General features: G+C 46.5%; 1 protein-coding gene across 1 annotated transcript in view; it reads right to left on the bottom strand.

The window, feature by feature from the left end:
* LOC140741544 (zona pellucida-binding protein 2-like) overlaps positions 1–19,168 on the bottom strand; it is a 315,077-nt gene that overhangs the window by 61,829 nt on the left and 234,080 nt on the right. Inside the window, exons 2-3 of the mRNA XM_073071847.1 lie at positions 13,017–13,112; positions 3,565–3,690 (exon numbers count right to left, since the gene is read on the bottom strand). Of these exons, the coding sequence (XP_072927948.1) occupies positions 3,565–3,690; positions 13,017–13,112 (222 nt within the window). The remainder of the gene's footprint in view (positions 1–3,564; positions 3,691–13,016; positions 13,113–19,168) is intronic.

The following is a 19,168-nucleotide window of genomic DNA, read 5'->3' on the forward strand; positions in this document are numbered from 1 at the left end:
AATTCTTATCGTTCTTTACAATACAAAGGTGTTGCGAAAATAACTCACACAAAATGCTGGAGGAACTCAGCAGGCCAGGCAGAAGAGTACGGTCGACGATTCGGGCCAAGACCCTTCAGCAGGCCCGAAACGTCGACCGTATTCTTCTGCATAGATTCTGGCTGGCCCGCTGAGCTCCTCTTAGCATTTTGTGTGTGTCGCTTGGATTTCCAGCATCTGCAGATTTTCTCATTTGTGACTGGAAAATAACGTCACAAAGGATCCCACCACCCTGCTCACGGACTGTTTGTCCCACTCTCATCAGGGTGGAGACAACGTCACACCCACAGCAGAACCACTAGCCTCAAAAACAGTTACTCTCCCCAAGCAGTGAGGCGGATCAACACCTCCACCCACTGACCCACCCCTCCACTCCCCCAACCATCACCACTTTATCATTTCCTGTCAGAGTCACCTCGTGTACAGTCACTTGTTCTTTATCCTACTGTGTTTTGTTTGTGCTGTATCGGTACCAGAGTAGCAATTATTTTGCTCTCCTACACACTTGTGTTCTGGAAATCACATGAAACAATCCACTGCCCCTGGGGGTGGCGCGTGGCGTCCACGCAAGGCCATATTTATTTTTTTCACGTGGATATGCTTCTTTGCTCATTATGTTGAATGTGCTATTTTGCAACTTTGGCCCCAGAGGAATACCTTCTCGTTCACTGTGTGTGTTATGGTTGAATGATAATTAATTTGATTTGATTTGATTTTGAATTTTAAAGAGTTCTGGCACTGTTTGGCAATTGAGAAAAGCTGGTCGCTGCTGACTTGTGCAATTGCTGCTCCTTTTTATTCAGTATTTTAGATCAGATTAAAGCAATCATAACAGCACGCTGTGCCCCACCAAAGCGGATCAGCACTGGAAAGTTTTGACATTACCATGATCACCAAGCAGTTGGTAAGAGTGTAGTGCATTCTTTGGCCATGTGAGGGTGTCGTGCCCCATTCCACCACTGTTCTTAGCTTTTATCATCAGAGGAAAGGTTCAGTGCATTTGGCAACTTCACAAAGCAGTGAACACAGCTGGGCCAACATCAGGGCGGTGATGAGGAACGGCTAGGACAACACGATAGCAACATCATTGGGGTGATGTCGTGGGTGAGGCCAGAACAACATTAAGTGAATGACATGGCTTATTAACCATTATCTGTTGAATAGCTGAGTGTTTGCTGATAGGTTCTGGAGATAGAATATTTTCCAAAAGTCCAGTTTTGATTTGTACGTTGTTAAACCACTGAAATTTTGCCCAGCCCAGGGGCAGGGTTAAACAAAACCAAAACCCAACATCACATCTAAACATGCAGTGAATTGCTGAAGGATCAAAGGAAATTCATGATCAAAGTACATATATAACCCTGAGATGCATTTTCTTGTGGACATACTCAGTAACAGAATAATAACCAGAATGGAATCAATGAAGTGGAATTGCCTCACTTCAGTCAATGACCAACCGTCGGAGGATAGCATGCCCACAACTTGCTAATCCATCTTTGGATTGTACGAGGAAACCAGAGCACCCAGAGGAAACCCACACGGTCACGCGGGAAGAATGTACAAAATCATTACAGACGGCGAACCCGGACCTCTGGCGCTAACTGCTGGCCTACTGTGCCGCCCTTCTACGCTATCATATCACCCTAACTAGACTCATAAAGGTGCGACCTAACTTCCCGACTCCTGAATTCAATTCCTTGACTATTAAAGGAACACAAGAGGCTCTCCAGAAGCTGGAAATCCAGAGCAACGCACACAAAGACGCCGGAGGAACTCAGCCGTTTAGGCAGCAACTATGGAAATGAATAAACAGTCGATGTTTTGGGCCGAGATCGTTCATGAGGACCTGCATGCCTTATGCCTTCTGCGGGGTCCTATCAACCTGTGGGGCCACTTCCAGGGAGCAATGGACTTGGACCTCAGGACACTCTCTGCAAATCAACACTGTTAAGGGTCTTGCTCTTAACATCGTCCTGTCTCTCCACATTTGACCTCCCGAGGTGCAACACTTCACATTTGTCCCCATCTCCCATTTCTCCACAGATATTTACAACTGATCTATATCATGCTGTATCCTTTGCCAGTCATCCACAATACCATCTTCGTATCATCTGCATACTTACTAACCCACCCATCTATGTTTTCATCCAGGTCAGCTGCACACAAGTTACAAACAGTATAGGAAGGATGTCGAGGCTTAGCAGAGGGGGCAGAAGAGGTTTCCCCAGGATGCTGCCTGGTTTAGAGATCTTTGTGCTGTCGTGAGAGGCTGGACCATCTTGGGTTGTTTTCTTTCGGGTGGCGGAGACTGGGAGGAGATCTGATAGAGGTTTACAAGAGAGGCGTAGATGGAGTGGACGGGGAGTATCTGTTTCCCAGGGTTGAAAGGTTCAAAGGGGGATGTGAGGGGCAAGTTTTTTTTAACTCAGAGAGTGGTGGATGCCTGGTGTGGTGGTAGAGGCACTTGAAGCTATTTCATTGATTATAAAGCACAAATGCAACCTTTCTCTGAACAGTCCAAACCGAAAGCAACCACAGAATGACACACGTTCACGTTAAGTCACATCACCCCTTGTTGATTTGGCCAATCGATATTTGTTTTATTTTATCGAGATACGGCGCGGAGTTGGTAAGTCTTGGCCCTTCGAGCCGCGTCACCCCGGCAACCCTGTGATTTTAACCCCAGCCTAACCATGGGACAACTACACCTGTGGACTGTGGGAGAAAACCGGAGCACCTGGAGGAAAGCCACAGGGAGAACATACAAACTCCTCGCAGACAGCAGTGGGAATTGAACCCGAGTTGCTGGTACTGTAAAGCATTGTGCTAACCACTATACTAAAATGCTGCCCCTCAGTTTTTTTTTATAAATTTCCCCTAAGAAACGTACTTAACCAAAAAAAAAACCCATAATAGAAATGCATTTTTAATTTGTCAGACAAAAGGTTTCTTTCATGGGTTCCACAGGGAATTGGCTGTTTGGATTCAGAACTGGTTTGCCCATCAAAGACAAGAGGGCTGTGGTTGATGGGACTTATTCTGGCTGGAGCTCTGTGACTAGCCATGTTGTACATCCGTACTGGGACGTCTATCAGAACTTAGAACATAGAACAGTACAGCACAGAACCAGCTGAAAGGCAAATCCAAACACTAATTCCTCCTACCTACCCCATGTCCATATTCTTCCATCTTCCTTAGATCCAAGTGCCTATCCAAACATCTCTCTAATGTATTTGTCTGTACCACCACACCAGGCAGCGCGTTCCAGGCACCCACCACTCTCTAAGGAAAACACATCCCTCTTGAACCTACCCCCTCTCACCTTCAATGCGTGCCCTCTGGTGTTAGACATTTTCAACCCTGAACATCATCCTGCAAGATCTTCAACTCGCCACAACAACCCTTTGTCAGGAAGCGAAGTATCACCAATACACTGTAAACTATAACCACAACTAATTAATCATGACTGCCCCTCTATCGTCACAGACTGAAACTGAAGCTGATTCTGGAGTAAACGTATCTCACCTTTTATGTTTCTTCCTGTTGGGCCGATCCATATGAAATATGGATCCACTAATTCTTGTTCTGACAGTTCCTCAGTCGTACAGAGAAGAGACGGACTATCAGTGTACATCTTCACATAAACTTTTACTGGAAAAAGAATTGATAGGAATTAGCAGCAAATATGCAACAGCAGTGCACAATCGTAAACACCAGAAAGTCTGCACACGCCAGAAGTTTAGAGCAGCACACACAAAATGCTGGAGGAACTATAGCAGGTCGGGCAGCATCTGCGGAAATTAATAAACAGTTAATATTCTGGGCCAGGACTCTTCTTCAGGATTGGAAAGGAAGGGAGAAGGCACCAGAATAAAAACAAGGTGTGCGGGACAGGATGGTGGCTACCTAGAAGATGCTAGGTAAAGGGCCAGAGAGGAAGGAGCCTGATAAAAGAGAGCAGACCATGGGAGAAAGGAGGAGTGGATCCAAGAAGAGGTGATAGGCAGGTGAGAAGAGGTAAGAGGCCAGAGTGGGGAATAGAAGAAGAGGGGAGGGAGATGGAAATTTTTTTGGCCGGAAGGAGAAATGCCATCAAGTTGGAGGCTACCCAGGTGGTATATATGGTGTTGCTCCACCCCCGAGGCTGGCCTTATCGTAGCACAAGAGCAGGCCGTTGACTGGCATGTCAGAATGGGAATGGGAATTAGAAGTGTCTGGCCACCAGGATGTTTCATTTTTGGTCGATGGGGTGGAGGTTCTCGCACAATGTAAGTGTTTACTGGCAGTCCCTGGGCTTTGTAAGGGTTCTGTTTCTGAGAATGTCTGTAAACAGATTTTTCTGTGAATCAGAAACGTCCTTTTTTTTTATAGCTACCCGCTCTACATACACTATTACCCTTCGATATCTTCGATGTTCACTCTAACACTATCCATGATTAAACTAACAGATCATGTATAATATGTATAGATTCAAAGAGTCATAGAAAAGTGCAGCACAGAAACAGGCCCTTTGGCCCATCTGGTCCATGCTGAAACCATTTAAACTACCTACTCTCATCGATGGGCATCAGCACTATAGCCCTCCATACCCTTACCATCCATGTACCTATCCAAACTCTCTGAAAGTTTGAAATTGAAATTGTATCCACCATTTGTGCTGGCAGCTCGTTCAACACGCTCACCACCCTCTGAGTGAAGGAGTTTCCCATCATGTTCCCCTTAAACACCTTTCACCCTTAACAGAGAGACAGACAGACATACTTTATTGATCCCGAGGGAAATTGGGTTTCATTACAGTCGCACCAACTAAGAATAGTCCAGAGATATAGCAAAAGAAGAAGAAGAAGAAGAAGAAGAAGAAGAAGAAGAAGAAGAAGAAGAAGAAGAAGAAGAAGAAGAAGAAGAAGAAGAAGAAGAAGAAGAAGAAGAAGAAGAAGAAGAAGAAGAAGAAGAAGAAGAAGAAGAAGAAGAAGAAGAAGAAGAAGAAGAAGAAGAAGAAGAAGAAGAAGAAGAAGAAGAAGAAGAATAATAATAATAATAATAATATGCCAAGTGGAAATAAGTCCAGGACCAGCCTATTGGCTCAGGGTGTCTGACACTCTGAGGGAGGAGTTGTAAAGTTTGATGGCCACAGGCAGGAATGACTTCCTATGACGCTCAGTGTTACATCTCGGTGGAATGAGTCTCTGGCTGAATGTACTCCCGTGCCTAACCAGTACATTATGGAGTGGATGGGAGTCATTGTCCAAGATGGCATGCAACTGGAACAGCATCCTCTTTTCAGACACCACCGTCAGAGAGTCCAGTTCCACCCCCACAACATCACTGGCCTTACGAATGAGTTTGTTGATTCTGTTGGTGTCTGCTACCCTCAGCCTGCTGCCCCAGCACACAACAGCAAACACAATAGCACTGGCCACCAGACTCGTAGAATATCCTCAGCATCGTCCGGCAGATGTTAAAGGACCTCAGTCTCCTCAGGAAGTAGAGATGGCTCTGACCCTTCTTGTAGACAGCCTCAGTGTTCTTTGACCAGTCCAGCTTATTGTCCATTCGTATCCCCAGGTATTTGTAATCCTCCACCATGTCCACTCTGACCCCTTGGATGGAAATAGGGGTCACCGGTGCCTTAGCCCTCCTCAGGTCCACCACCAGCTCCTTGGTCTTTTTCACATTATCTGCAGATGATTCTGCTCACACCATGCTTAAGCCATGAGCTCTCATTGTAGCCCCACCCAACTTCAGTGGAAAAAGCTTGCTTGCATTTACTCTATCTATACACCTCATAATTTTGTATACCTCTATCAAACCTCCTCTTAATTTTCTGCATTCCAAGGAATAAACATAACCTATTCACTCTTTCCTTATAACACAGTTCCTCCAGACCCGGCAACATCCCTGTAAATTTTCTCTGTGCTCTTTCAATCCTGTTTACATTTTTACTGTAGGTAGGTGACCAAAACTGCACACAAAACTCCATCTACAGAATACTTTTATATCCCTTAATATTATTGTGTTAACGATGTTTCATTTAGCTGAATAAATGTGTAAGGTTGAATGAGAATAAATTTGAACTTGATACTGTTATTGAGTTTTATTATTAACATTATTATTTTGAAAATTCTTTCAAAATTTATAGGAGAATTTGTGAAAAGTTGGATTACTGGGTGGAAGGGTGAAGATACATCTCTACCAAAGGAGGTGTAAGGCGCTCCTTCCCTCCGCTAGCCTGCAGGTCACCCTTGGGCAAGGTGTAGCACCTGCTTAGCCCCTCGATCAGGGTCACAAGAAACCATGGGAGCAGGTGGTGGATGGTTGTATGAGCAGCTGGTGCAGATCACAAGTCCCGGTTATGCAACCACTGACGCCAGGCAGACAGTCTCTGAAGAGTATAGATAACAGCTGGGAGTCACCTGTTTTGTAAAGACCCTGCTCCAGAACCACGTCTGCAGAAAAATTTGCCGAAAACAATCATAGTCAAAGACCATGATTGCCATGACACATAATGATGATGCTAATGGATTTCTATCAGTCACGTCTTCTGCAACCCGGAGAGCCCTTGTATTTTCATTACAAAATATCAGCATCCATATTTCTTTATGCACTCTCTCCTGTTTCTTCTCCTGCCAGTGAAAATACTAACTTACCAGAGAGTGTTTCAGCCCTGCAGCTAACCCAACATTATTCCTAATTTGTTTAGTGATGGAGCATGGAGTAAGCCCTTCAAGGCTGCCCCAGCAACTACAGAAAAATCCAATTAACCCTAACCTAATCACGGGGCAAGTTACAATGACCAATTAACCTGCCTGGCATGTCTTTGGACTGTGTAAGGAAACCAGAGGACCTGGAGAAAATCCAGATGGATGTAAACTTTCCTCTATTCAGTACATTTACAGAGCAGGTGTGTAAAAAGGACCCAGAGGATCATCAGGGACTCCAGCCACCCCAACCACAAATTGTTTCAGCTGCTTCTGTCTTGCAATTGGTACCGCAGCATGAAGGCCAGAATCTACAGGCTCTGGAACAGCTTCTTTCACCAGGCCATCAGACCATTCATATAACCATATAACAATTACAGCACGGAAACAGGCCATCTTGGCCCTTCTAGTCCGTGCCGAACACTTACTCTCACCTCGTCCCACCGACCTGCACTCAGCCCATAACCCTCCATTCCTTTCCTGTCCATATACCTATCCAATTTTACTTTAAATGACAATATCGAACCTGCCTCTACCACTTCTACTGGAAGCTCGCTCCACACAGCTACCACTCTCTGAGTAATGAAATTCCCCCTCGTGTTACCCTTAAACTTTTACCCCCTAACTCTCAAATCATGTCCTCGTTTGAATCTCCCCTACTCTCAATGGAAAAAGCCTATCCACGTCAACTCGATCTGTCCCCCTCATTATTTTAAATACCTCTATCAAGTCCTCCCCTCAACCTTCTACGCTCCAAAGAATAAAGACCTAACTTGTTCAACCTTTCCCTGTAACTTAGGTGCTGAAACCCAGGTAACATTCTAGTAAATCTTCTCTGTACTCTCTCTATTTTATTGACATCTTTTCTATAATTCAGTGACCAGAACTGTACGCAATACTCCAAATTTGGCCTGACCGATGCCTTGTACAATTTTAACATTACATCCCAACTCCTATACTCAATGCTCTGATTTATAAAGGCCAGCATACCAAAAGTTTTCTTCACCACCCTATCCACATGAGATTCCACCTTCAGGGAACTATGCACCATTATTCCCAGATCACTCTGTTCTACTGCATTCCTCAATGCCCTACCATTTACCATGTACAATACACATTGATCTGATTGTATATCTGACTGTAGATATACGTGTACAAAACAATTCTGTACACAATCTCAGTGCTTGGGCAATTCCACCCACATTTCCCCTCCTTATTGCTTGTACCTTACGACAGAGGTGTAACATAAAGATTATTACTCCCTCGTTTTGTGAGATGGAGGTAAGAAATGAAAGAAATTCTAATTCTAAAAGCCACACATTCCATGTGGAAATCGTACAGAGGGACCTTATAGGATGCTGCTAGAACGCCCCGAGCTGTAATAACATTGCGCTAACCGCTACGCTACCTTGATGCCCAATTGTGTCTGTGATCAAAGTTCAAAGTAAATTTATTATCGAAGTACATTAATGTAACCCTAAGATTCATTTTCACCAAACCTATAGAATAGTAACTATAATAGGATCAATGAAAGATCAACCAGAGTGAGGAAGACAACAAACCGTGCAAATGCAAATATAAATAAATAGCGATAAATTACGAGAACATGAAAGAGTCCTAAAAGTGCGATCATTGGTTGTGGGAACATCTCAATGGATGAGGCCCTTTTGTTCAAGAGCCTGATAGTTGAGGGGTAAGTGGCTGCCCCTGAACCTGGTGGTGTGGGACCTGAGGCTCCTGTACCTCCTTCCTGATGGCTGAGGGGCAGTAACTGTTCCTGAACCTGGTGGTGTGGGTCCTGAGGCTTCTGTACCTCCTTCCTGATAGTTGAGGGGTAAGTGGCTGTCCCTGAACCTGGTGGTGTGGGACCTGAGGTTTCTGTACCTCCTTCCTGATGGCTGAGGGGCAGTAACTGTTCCTGAAGGGAGCATGGCCTGGGCACTGAGGATTTCTAATCATGGATGCTGCTTTTCTATGACAGCGTTTCATGTAGATGTGCTCAGTGGGTGGGTTTTACCCCTGATGTACTGGGCCAAATCTGCCAACCTCCTTTTGCAGGATTTTCTGTTCACAGGCTATTGACTATAAGCACATATTTTCACTGAAGGACGAGTTGGGCAGGAACTCAGTGCAGTGGCCCAGTGATAAAATCTGATGAACTGAGATCCATTCTGGCAAACTGGAAATTCAGCCCACAACAATGCCTAGATACGGAAAGGTCTACAGAAAGTGGTGGATACAGCCCAGTCCATCACAAAGCTCTCTGCACTATTGCACACATTTACACAGAACGCTGCTATAAGAAAGCAGCGTCCATCAAAGACCCCACCATCTAAGGTCATGCTCTCTTCTTGCTGTTGAGGAGACTCAGGCACCACACCACCAGGTTCAGGGACAGTTATTACCCCTCAACCATCAGGAAGGAGGTACAGGAGACTCAGGCACCACACCACCAGGTTCAGGGACAGTTATTACCCCTCAGCCATCAGGAAGGAGGTACAGGAGCCTCAGGACCCACACCACCAGGTTCAGGAACAGTTATTACCCCTCAGCCATCAGGAAGGAGGTACAGGAGCCTCAGGACCCACACTACCAGATTCAGGGACAGTTATTACCCCTCAACCATCAGGAAGGAGGTACAGGAGTCTCAGGACCCACACTACCAGATTCAGGGACAGTTATTACCCCTCAACCATCAGGAAGGAGGTACAGGAGCCTCAGGACCCACACCACCAGGTTCAGGAGCAGTTATTACCACTCTACCTGCAGGCTCCTGAACCAGCGTGGATAATGTGACTCACCTCAATTCTAAACTGATTCCACAACCTACAGACTCTCTTTCAAAGACCCTCAACTCATGTTCTTATTTTTTTTCCATTTGCATCATTTGTCTTTTGTTTATTGGTTATGTCAGCCTTTGTTTGTGTATAGCTCTTCATAAATTCTATTCTATATCTTTTTCCTGAAATATCTGCAAGATAATGAATCTCATGGTGGTAACTTTACTTTGAACTTTATTAATGATGTCACTGTGGAACAATTTTAGACAATCTGCAGATCAAAAATTGGAGTTGGGGTATGAATGCACGCGTTCAATATGCACCAGGTGATCTCGGTCTTTCCACGATCAGTTTTGTTCTTGGCAAATGTTTCTACAGAAGTGATTTGTCATTGCCTTCTTCTGGGTAACAAGGCAACAGTACAGAGCAGTACATAAAATAGTACAAATTACAATCATCTATTCATTATGTCGTATGACGTGGGCGATCACTGTCTTTCCATGACTGTGATTGCTCTTGGCAAATGTTTCTACAGAAGTGGTTTCTTCTGGGCTGTGTCTTTACCAGACGGGTGACCCCCAGCCATTGTCAACACTCTTCAGAGATCGTCCGCCTGGTGTCAGTGGTCACATAACCAGGACTTGTGATCTGCACCAGCTGTTCATGCGACCATGGTTCCACGTGACCCTGATCAGGAGGGGCGGTGGGGAGGAGGGCTAAGCAGGTGCAACACCTTGCCCAAGGGTGACCTGCAGGCTAGTGGACAGAAGGAGTGCCTTTGGTAGAGATGCAGCTCCACCCCGTCACCCAATGAATGATGCACTGGCTCTAAATAATTCCTACCGCAGCTCTGCAGGTTTTCTGATGTTGTCTGTGCATGCGATTTGGATGATGACAGGTACTGACACAGTTTAAAGTGTTTTAATGTCACGGGCACTGAGACGATGCTGAGATAAATTCAGAGATAGTCACAGACATAGACTTGAAACTGAGGTAGCAAACATGCTGACTTAATGAAAATACTAGAGATGGAAGCATCTACAGATACTACCAGACCCATCTAGACCCCTCTGCAGTTTGATGTTTTTTAAAAATAATGTCTTGTTGTCCTGCTACCAGTAAGAGAACACAGAAACATACAGCAATATAGTACAGGCCCTTCGGCCCACGATGTTGTGCTGACTTTATAACCTACTCCAAGATCAACTGCAGACTTCGATGAGCAAATGGCCTAATTCTGCATCCATGTCCTATGGTCTAATCATTTTCTCCTACGTAGCCCTCTATTTTTCTTTTATCCATGTGTCTACCTAAGACTCTTAAATGTCCCTGTTGTATCTACCTCTACCACCACCCCTGGCAACTGGTTCCACACTCTCTGTGTACCTTGGACATCCCCTATACTTCACCTCAAAATTATGACCCCTTGTATTAGTCATTTTTGCCCTAGGGGAAAACTCTCTGGCTGTCCACTAAATCTATGCCTCTTATCATTTTGTACACCTCTATAAAGTCACCTCTCATCCTCCTTCACTCCAAAGAGAAAAACTCGAACTCACTCAATCTTTCAACATTTGCTTTGTTTTCTTTTGCGAGATTGTGTCACCGAGATTTGCACTGTTCGAACAGTCAGGCCCCTTGGCCCGCAATGTTGTGCTGAACCAATTAGTCATCCATTTTCCCTTCACAATATCCAGATCCTTCCAGTTCCCTCGTACTCATGTGCCTATCTAAAAGTCTCAAATGTATCTCTCTCTACCAACATGGCACATTCCAGGAATCCACCATTCTGTGTAAGAACAACTTACCCCTCACATCTCCTTTGAAATTACCCCCTACTCGCCTTAAGTGTAGGCCATCTGGTGTAAGACATTTCAACCCTGGGAAAAAGATACTCCTTGTCTACTCCATCTATGCCTCTTGTAATCTTATAAACCTCCATCAGATCTTCCCTCGGCCTCCACCGCTCCAAGGAAAACAACCCATCTTTGCCCAATCTCTCATGATAGCACGTGCACTCTAAACTATGCAGCATCCTGGTAAACCTCTTCTGCCCCCTCTCCAAAGCCTCGACATTCTTCCTATAGTGGGCTGACCGTAACTGTATGCAATACTCCAAACGTAGCTTAACTAGAGTTTTATAAAACTGCATAAAGTTGTGGAGCTACAATGGTGCTCAATAGCAACTCCTTCGAGCTCATCTGTGGAAACAGCTTAATTTCAACCTTTAATGTCACTCTTTTTGCTCTTCAGGGTCAATCAGATTCTGTTCGAGACTTCGGTTCTTTGCTGCTTTTCAAAATCCCAAGGACACGAGTGCGCCTTTGGGGCTTCAACGCTTTGCGGCCTTGTGGACGGGCTGATTCAATGCCAGCGCCACTGGTGGAAGCGTCGTGGGAGAAAACGGAACATCGGGAACAGCGGATCGACTTTCGGAGGCTCTGTACTCGGTGAATCGTGCTCTCTCTCTTGTTGGTGGGAGAGTTTTTTGCCGATTCTTGAGTCAAAGATCGCGGAAAGAAAGTGACATGACATACGAGTTGTTTCGTCATGTCTCGCCTCTCGCTGTGAAAGGGGGACACCTCACTTTCCCTATATTAGAGAATGAGAGAGTGCCTGTAGCATGTCGAATTGTTGGGTGCACGACTAGTTTTTGTTGTACTGCAGATCATGGTCTCTCCCGGGGGCTTTTCTATGGCTTGCTTGGTGGGTGGAAGGTGCTGATGCTATTTTTACAGAAGGAAGTAAGGGGTCGTTGCTTTGCTGCTGCTTGTTCGTGGGAGGGGGAGTGGGGGGCTTCGGGGTTCTAACGTTTTTACTGTCACTCTTTCTTTGGGGGCACTCTTCTGTTTTCGTGCAAGTCTGTGAAGAACAAGAATTTTAGGATGTACATTGCACACATTTCTCTGATATTAAATGGAACCATCGAACGTAATTTACCCGACTTTTGAACTCAATCTTTATCTGTGTTTTTTTTTACGTAGTTCAGTCTAGTTTTTATACTGTGTCATGTAACACCATGGTCCTGAAAAACGTTGTCTCATTTTTACTACGTACTGTATCAGCAGTTATGGTCGAAATGATAATAAAGTTACTTGACGTGACACTGCCTCGACCAATAAAGACAAGCACCCCGTGCGCCTTCTTAACCATTTTATCAACCCGTGCAGCCACTTGCAGGAAGTGATGAAATTGAACCTTAAGATCCCCCAGCTCATCAATACTGTCAAGGATATTGCCCTTAACACTGTAATCTTCCTGCATTTGACCTACCAACTTCCAACACTTCACACTTGTCTGGGTTAAACTCCATTTGTCACTTCTCCGCCCATATCCCTCTGAATTTTTCTGCCAGTCGTCTACGCTATCCACAACACCATCAATTTTCATGTCATCTGCAAACTTACTAACCCACCCACCTACATTTTTATCCAGGTCGTTTATAAGTTCCAAACAGCATGTTCCATTCACATGTTCTGACCGTCACAACATTAGTTACCTGGTTTGTTCCTGTTGCCATAAATTTGTGTGATCATTTTATGCCCGAAGAGTAGGTAGGTATTTTCTGTAGTTTCAATGAACTCATCAGGTTTACCTATATTTAAGAAAAACACATGGTTGTATTTCTGCCCAGCAGTAGCTCACTTGCTCTTTTCAAATTCTCTCATTGACGAAGAGGTGCGCGCACACACAACCTTTGCAGTGACGTTCAGTGTTGCAATGTTTATAGATGGGTTTTATATATTCACCATCTGATATCCATGCTCAGTGCTATTATCAACTGCCAGTTTGCTGAAACAGACCAGGTCCTAGGAGTGGAATTAGGCCTTTTGGCCCATCGAATCTACTCTGCAATTTTATCACAACTGCTTTGTTACCCTTTTCAACCCATTATCCTGCCGTCTCGCCGAAACCTTTGATGCTCTGACTGATCAAGAACCTACCAGCCTCCATTATAAGTCTATAAGATGTAGGAGTGAATTAGGCAATTCTGCCCATCCAGTCAGCTCTGTCATGGCAGATTTAGTATCCCTCTGAACCCCATTCTACTGCCCTTCTGACATCCTGCCTAATCAAGAATCGATCAAGTTCTGCTATAAGGCCATAACAATAGGTTCAGAATTAGGCCATTTGGCCCATTGAGACTGCTCTGCGAATCCATCGTAGCTCATTAATATCCCTCACAACTCTATTCTCCCGCCTTCTTCCTGGAACTATAATCGATGTTGTATACAGTGCGATACTGCTCATTTGCTAGCTTCCAATTTCTCAACTGCACCACAGATCACCAGGGATAGAAATAGCTATGGGAACGGTGTGGATTCAGTATACTGTGTGGGGGAAGGGATGGGAGAGTTGGGGTTTAGGAATATGGTGTGTGGGAAGGGATGGGAGTGTTGAGGTTTAGGTATACGGTGTGGGTGAAGGGATGGGAGTGTTGAGGTTTAGGTATACGGTGTGGGGGAAGGGATGGGAGTGTTGAGGTTTAGGTATACGGTGTGGGGGATGGGATGGGAGGTTTGAGGTTTAGGTATACGGTGTGGGTGAAGGGATGGGAGTGTTGAGGTTTAGGTATACGGTGTGGGGGAAGGGATGGGAGTGTTGAGGTTTAGGTGTATGGTGTGGGGGAAGGGATGGGAGGTTTGAGGTTTAGGTGTATGGTGTGGGGGAAGGGATGGGAGTGTTGAGGTTTATGTATACGGTGTGGGTGAAGGGATGGGAGTGTTGAGGTTTATGTATACGGTGTGGGGGAAGGGATGGGAGTGTTGAGGTTTAGGTATATGGTGTGGGGGAAGGGATGGGAGTGTTGAGGTTTATGTATACGGTGTGGGTGAAGGGATGGGAGTGTTGAGGTTTAGGTATATGGTGTGGGGGAAGGGATGGGAGTGTTGAGGTTTAGGTATACGGTGTGGGTGAAGGGATGGGAGTGTTGAGGTTTAGGTATATGGTGTGGGGGAAGGAATGGGAGGTTTGAGGTTTATGTATACGGTGTGGGGAAAGGGATGGGAGTGTTGAGGTTTAGGTATACGGTGTGGGGGAAGGGATGGGAGTGTTGAGGTTTAGGTATATGGTGTGGGGGAAGGGATGGGAGTGTTGAGGTTTATGTATACGGTGTGGGTGAAGGGATGGGAGTGTTGAGGTTTAGGTATATGGTGTGGGGGAAGGGATGGGAGTGTTGAGGTTTAGGTATACGGTGTGGGTGAAAGGATGGGAGTGTTCAGGTTTAGGTATATGGTGTGGGGGAAGGAATGGGAGGTTTGAGGTTTATGTATACGGTGTGGGTGAAGGGATGGGAGTGTTGAGGTTTAGGTATATGGTGTCGGGAGGGGATGGGACTGTTGAGGTTTAGGTATATGGTGTGGGGGAAGGGATGGGAGGTTTGAGGTTTAGGTATACGGTGTGGGTGAAGGGATGGGAGTGTTGAGGTTTAGGTATATGGTGTGGGGGAAGGGATGGGAGTGTTGAGGTTTAGGAATATTGTGTGGCGGAAAGGATGGGAGAGTCGAGGTTTAGGTATACGGTGTGGGGTACGGGATGGGAATGATGACGTTTATGTATATCGCGTGGGGGAAGGGATGGGATTGTTGAGGTTTATGTATACGGTGTGGGGGACGGGATGGGAGTGCTGAGGTTTAGGCGTACGGTGTGGGTGAAGGAATGGGAGTGTTGAGGTTTAGGCGTACGGTGTGGGGGACGGGATGGGAGTGTTGAGGTTTAGGTACATGGTGTGGGGGAAGGGATAGGCTGTTGATGTTTATGTATACGGTGTGTAGGAAGGGATGGGAGTGTTGAGGTTTAGGTATACGGTGTGGGGGACGGGATAGGAGTGTTGAGGTTTAGGTATACGGTGTGGGGGAAGTGATGGGAGTGTTGTGGATTAGGTATACGTTGTGGAGGAAGGGTTGGGCGTGTTGAGGTTTAGGTATACGGTGTGTGGTTATGGATGGGAGGTTTGAGGTTTAGGTATATGGTGTGGGTGAAGGTATGGGTGTGTTCAGGTTTAGGTATATGGTTTGGGGGAAAGGATGCGAGAGTTGAGGTTTAGGTATACGGTGTGGGGGAAAGGATGGGAGTGTTGTCGTTTAGATATATGGTGTGGGGGAAGGGATGGGTGTGTTCAGGTTTAGGTATATGGTGTGTGGGAAGGGATGGGAGTGTTGAGGTTTAGGTATATGGTGTGTGGGAAGGGATGGGAGTGTTGAGGTTTAGGTATATGGTGTAAGGGAAGGGATGGGGTGTTGAGGTTTAGGTATATGGTGTGAGGGAAGGGATGGGAGTGTTGAGGTTTAGGTATATGGTGTGGGGGAAGGGATGGGGTGTTGAGGTTTAGGTATACGGTGTGGGGGAAGGAATGGGAGTGTTGAGGTTTAGGTATATGGTGTGCGGGAAGGGATGGGAGTGTTGAGGTTTAGGTATATGGTGTGAGGGAAGGGATGGGAGTGTTGAGGTTTAGGTACATGGTGTGGGGGAAGGGATGGGCTGTTGATGTTTATGTATACGGTGTGTGGGAAGGGATGGGAGTGTTGAGGTTTGGTATATGGTGTGGGGGAAGGGATGGGAGTGTTGAGGTTTAGGTATATGGTGTGGGGGAAGGGATGGGAGTGTTGAGGTTTAGGTATACGGTGTGGGGGAAGGGATGGGAGTGTTGAGGTTTAGGTATACGGTGTGGGGTACGGGATGGGAATGATGACGTTTATGTATATCGCGTGGGGGAAGGGATGGGATTGTTGAGGTTTATGTATACGGTGTGGGGGACGGGATGGGAGTGCTGAGGTTTAGGCGTACGGTGTGGGTGAAGGAATGGGAGTGTTGAGGTTTAGGCGTACGGTGTGGGGGACGGGATGGGAGTGTTGAGGTTTAGGTACATGGTGTGGGGGAAGGGATGGGAGTGTTGAGGTTTATGTATACGGTGTGGGTGAAGGGATGGGAGTGTTGAGGTTTAGGTATATGGTGTGGGGGAAGGGATGGGAGTGTTGAGGTTTAGGTATATGGTGTGGGGGAAGGAATGGGAGGTTTGAGGTTTATGTATACGGTGTGGGTGAAGGGATGGGAGTGTTGAGGTTTAGGTATATGGTGTGGGGAGGGGATGGGAGTGTTGAGGTTTAGGTATATGGTGTGGGGGAAGGGATGGGAGGTTTGAGGTTTAGGTATACGGTGTGGGTGAAGGGATGGGAGTGTTGAGGTTTAGGTATACGGTGTGGGGGAAGGGATGGGAGTGTTGAGGTTTAATATATGGTGTGGGGGAAGGGATGGGAGTGTTGAGGTTTAGGAATATTGTGTGGCGGAAAGGATGGGAGAGTCGAGGTTTAGGTATACGGTGTGGGGTACGGGATGGGAATGATGACGTTTATGTATATCGCGTGGGGGAAGGGATGGGATTGTTGAGGTTTATGTATACGGTGTGGGGACGGGATGGGAGTGCTGAGGTTTAGGCGTACGGTGTGGGTGAAGGAATGGGAGTGTTGAGGTTTAGGCGTACGGTGTGGGGGACGGGATGGGAGTGTTGAGGTTTAGGTACATGGTGTGGGGGAAGGGATGGGCTGTTGATGTTTATGTATACGGTGTGTGGGAAGGGATGGGAGTGTTGAGGTTTAGGTATACGGTGTGGGGGACGGGATGGGAGTGTTGAGGTTTAGGTATACGGTGTGGGGGAAGTGATGGGAGTGTTGTGGATTAGGTATACGTTGTGGAGGAAGGGTTGGGCGTGTTGAGGTTTAGGTATACGGTGTGTGGTTATGGATGGGAGGTTTGAGGTTTAGGTATATGGTGTGGGTGAAGGGATGGGTGTGTTCAGGTTTAGGTATATGGTTTGGGGGAAAGGATGCGAGAGTTGAGGTTTAGGTATACGGTGTGGGGGAAAGGATGGGAGTGTTGTGGTTTAGATATATGGTGTGGGGGAAGGGATGGGTGTGTTCAGGTTTAGGTATATGGTGTGTGGGAAGGGATGGGAGTGTTGAGGTTTAGGTATATGGTGTGTGGGAAGGGATGGGAGTGTTGAGGTTTAGGTATATGGTGTAAGGGAAGGGATGGGGTGTTGAGGTTTAGGTATATGGTGTGAGGGAAGGGATGGGAGTGTTGAGGTTTAGGTATATGGTGTGGGGGAAGGGATGGGGTGTTGAGGTTTAGGTATACGGTGTGGGGGAAGGGATGGGAGTGTTGAGGTTTAGGTATACGGTGTGGGGGAAGGGATGGGAGTGTTGAGGTTTAGGTATATGGTGTGCGGGAAGGGATGGGAGTGTTGAGGTTTAGGTATATGGTGTGAGGGAAGGGATGGGAGTGTTGAGGTTTAGGTACATGGTGTGGGGGAAGGGATGGGCTGTTGATGTTTATGTATACGGTGTGTGGGAAGGGATGGGAGTGTTGAGGTTTAGGTATACGGTGTGGGGGACGGGATGGGAGTGTTGAGGTTTAGGTATACGGTGTGGGGGAAGTGATGGGAGTGTTGTGGATTAGGTATACGTTGTGGAGGAAGGGTTGGGCGTGTTGAGGTTTAGGTATACGGTGTGTGGTTATGGATGGGAGGTTTGAGGTTTAGGTATATGGTGTGGGTGAAGGGATGGGTGTGTTCAGGTTTAGGTATATGGTTTGGGGGAAAGGATGCGAGAGTTGAGGTTTAGGTATACGGTGTGGGGGAAAGGATGGGAGTGTTGTGGTTTAGATATATGGTGTGGGGGAAGGGATGGGTGTGTTCAGGTTTAGGTATATGGTGTGTGGGAAGGGATGGGAGTGTTGAGGTTTAGGTATATGGTCTGTGGGAAGGGATGGGAGTGTTGAGGTTTAGGTATATGGTGTAAGGGAAGGGATGGGGTGTTGAGGTTTAGGTATATGGTGTGAGGGAAGGGATGGGAGTGTTGAGGTTTAGGTATATGGTGTGGGGGAAGGGATGGGGTGTTGAGGTTTAGGTATACGGTGTGGGGGAAGGGATGGGAGTGTTGAGGTTTAGGTATACGGTGTGGGGGAAGGGATGGGAGTGTTGAGGTTTAGGTATATGGTGTGGGGGAAGGGATGGGAGTGTTGAGGTTTAGGTATATGGTGTGAGGGAAGGGATGGGAGTGTTGAGGTTTAGGTATATGGTGTGGGGGAAGGGATGGGTGTGTTCAGGTTTAGGTATATGGTGTGGGGGAAATGATGCGAGAGTTGAGGTTTAGGTATACGGTCTGGGGGAAGGGATGTGAGTGTTGAGGTTTAGGTATGCGGTGTGGTGGAGGGGATGAGAGTGTTGAGGTTTAGGTATACGGTGTGGGGGAAGGGATGGGAGTGTTGACGTTTAGGTATACGGTGTGGGGGAAGGGATGAGAGTGTTGAGGTTTAGGTATATGGTGTGTGGGAAGGGATGGGAGTGTTGAGGTTTAGGTATACGGTGTGGGGGAAGGGATGGGAGTGTTGAGGTTTAGGTATATGGTGTGGGGGAAGGGATGGGAGGTTTGAGGTTTAGGTATATGGTGTGGGGGAAGGGATGGGAGGGTTGAGGTTTAGGTATATGTTGTGGAGGAAGGGATGGGAGTGTTGAGGTTTAGGTATACGGTGTGGGGAGGGGATGGGAGTGTTGACGTTTAGGTATACGGTGTGGGGGAAGGGATGGGAGTGTTGAGGTTTAGGTATATGTTGTGGAGGAAGGGATGGGAGTGTTGAGGTTTAGGTATATGTTGT

Source organism: Hemitrygon akajei, chromosome 18 (assembly GCF_048418815.1).
Source record: "Hemitrygon akajei chromosome 18, sHemAka1.3, whole genome shotgun sequence".
NCBI classification, from domain to species: Eukaryota; Metazoa; Chordata; class Chondrichthyes; order Myliobatiformes; family Dasyatidae; genus Hemitrygon; species Hemitrygon akajei.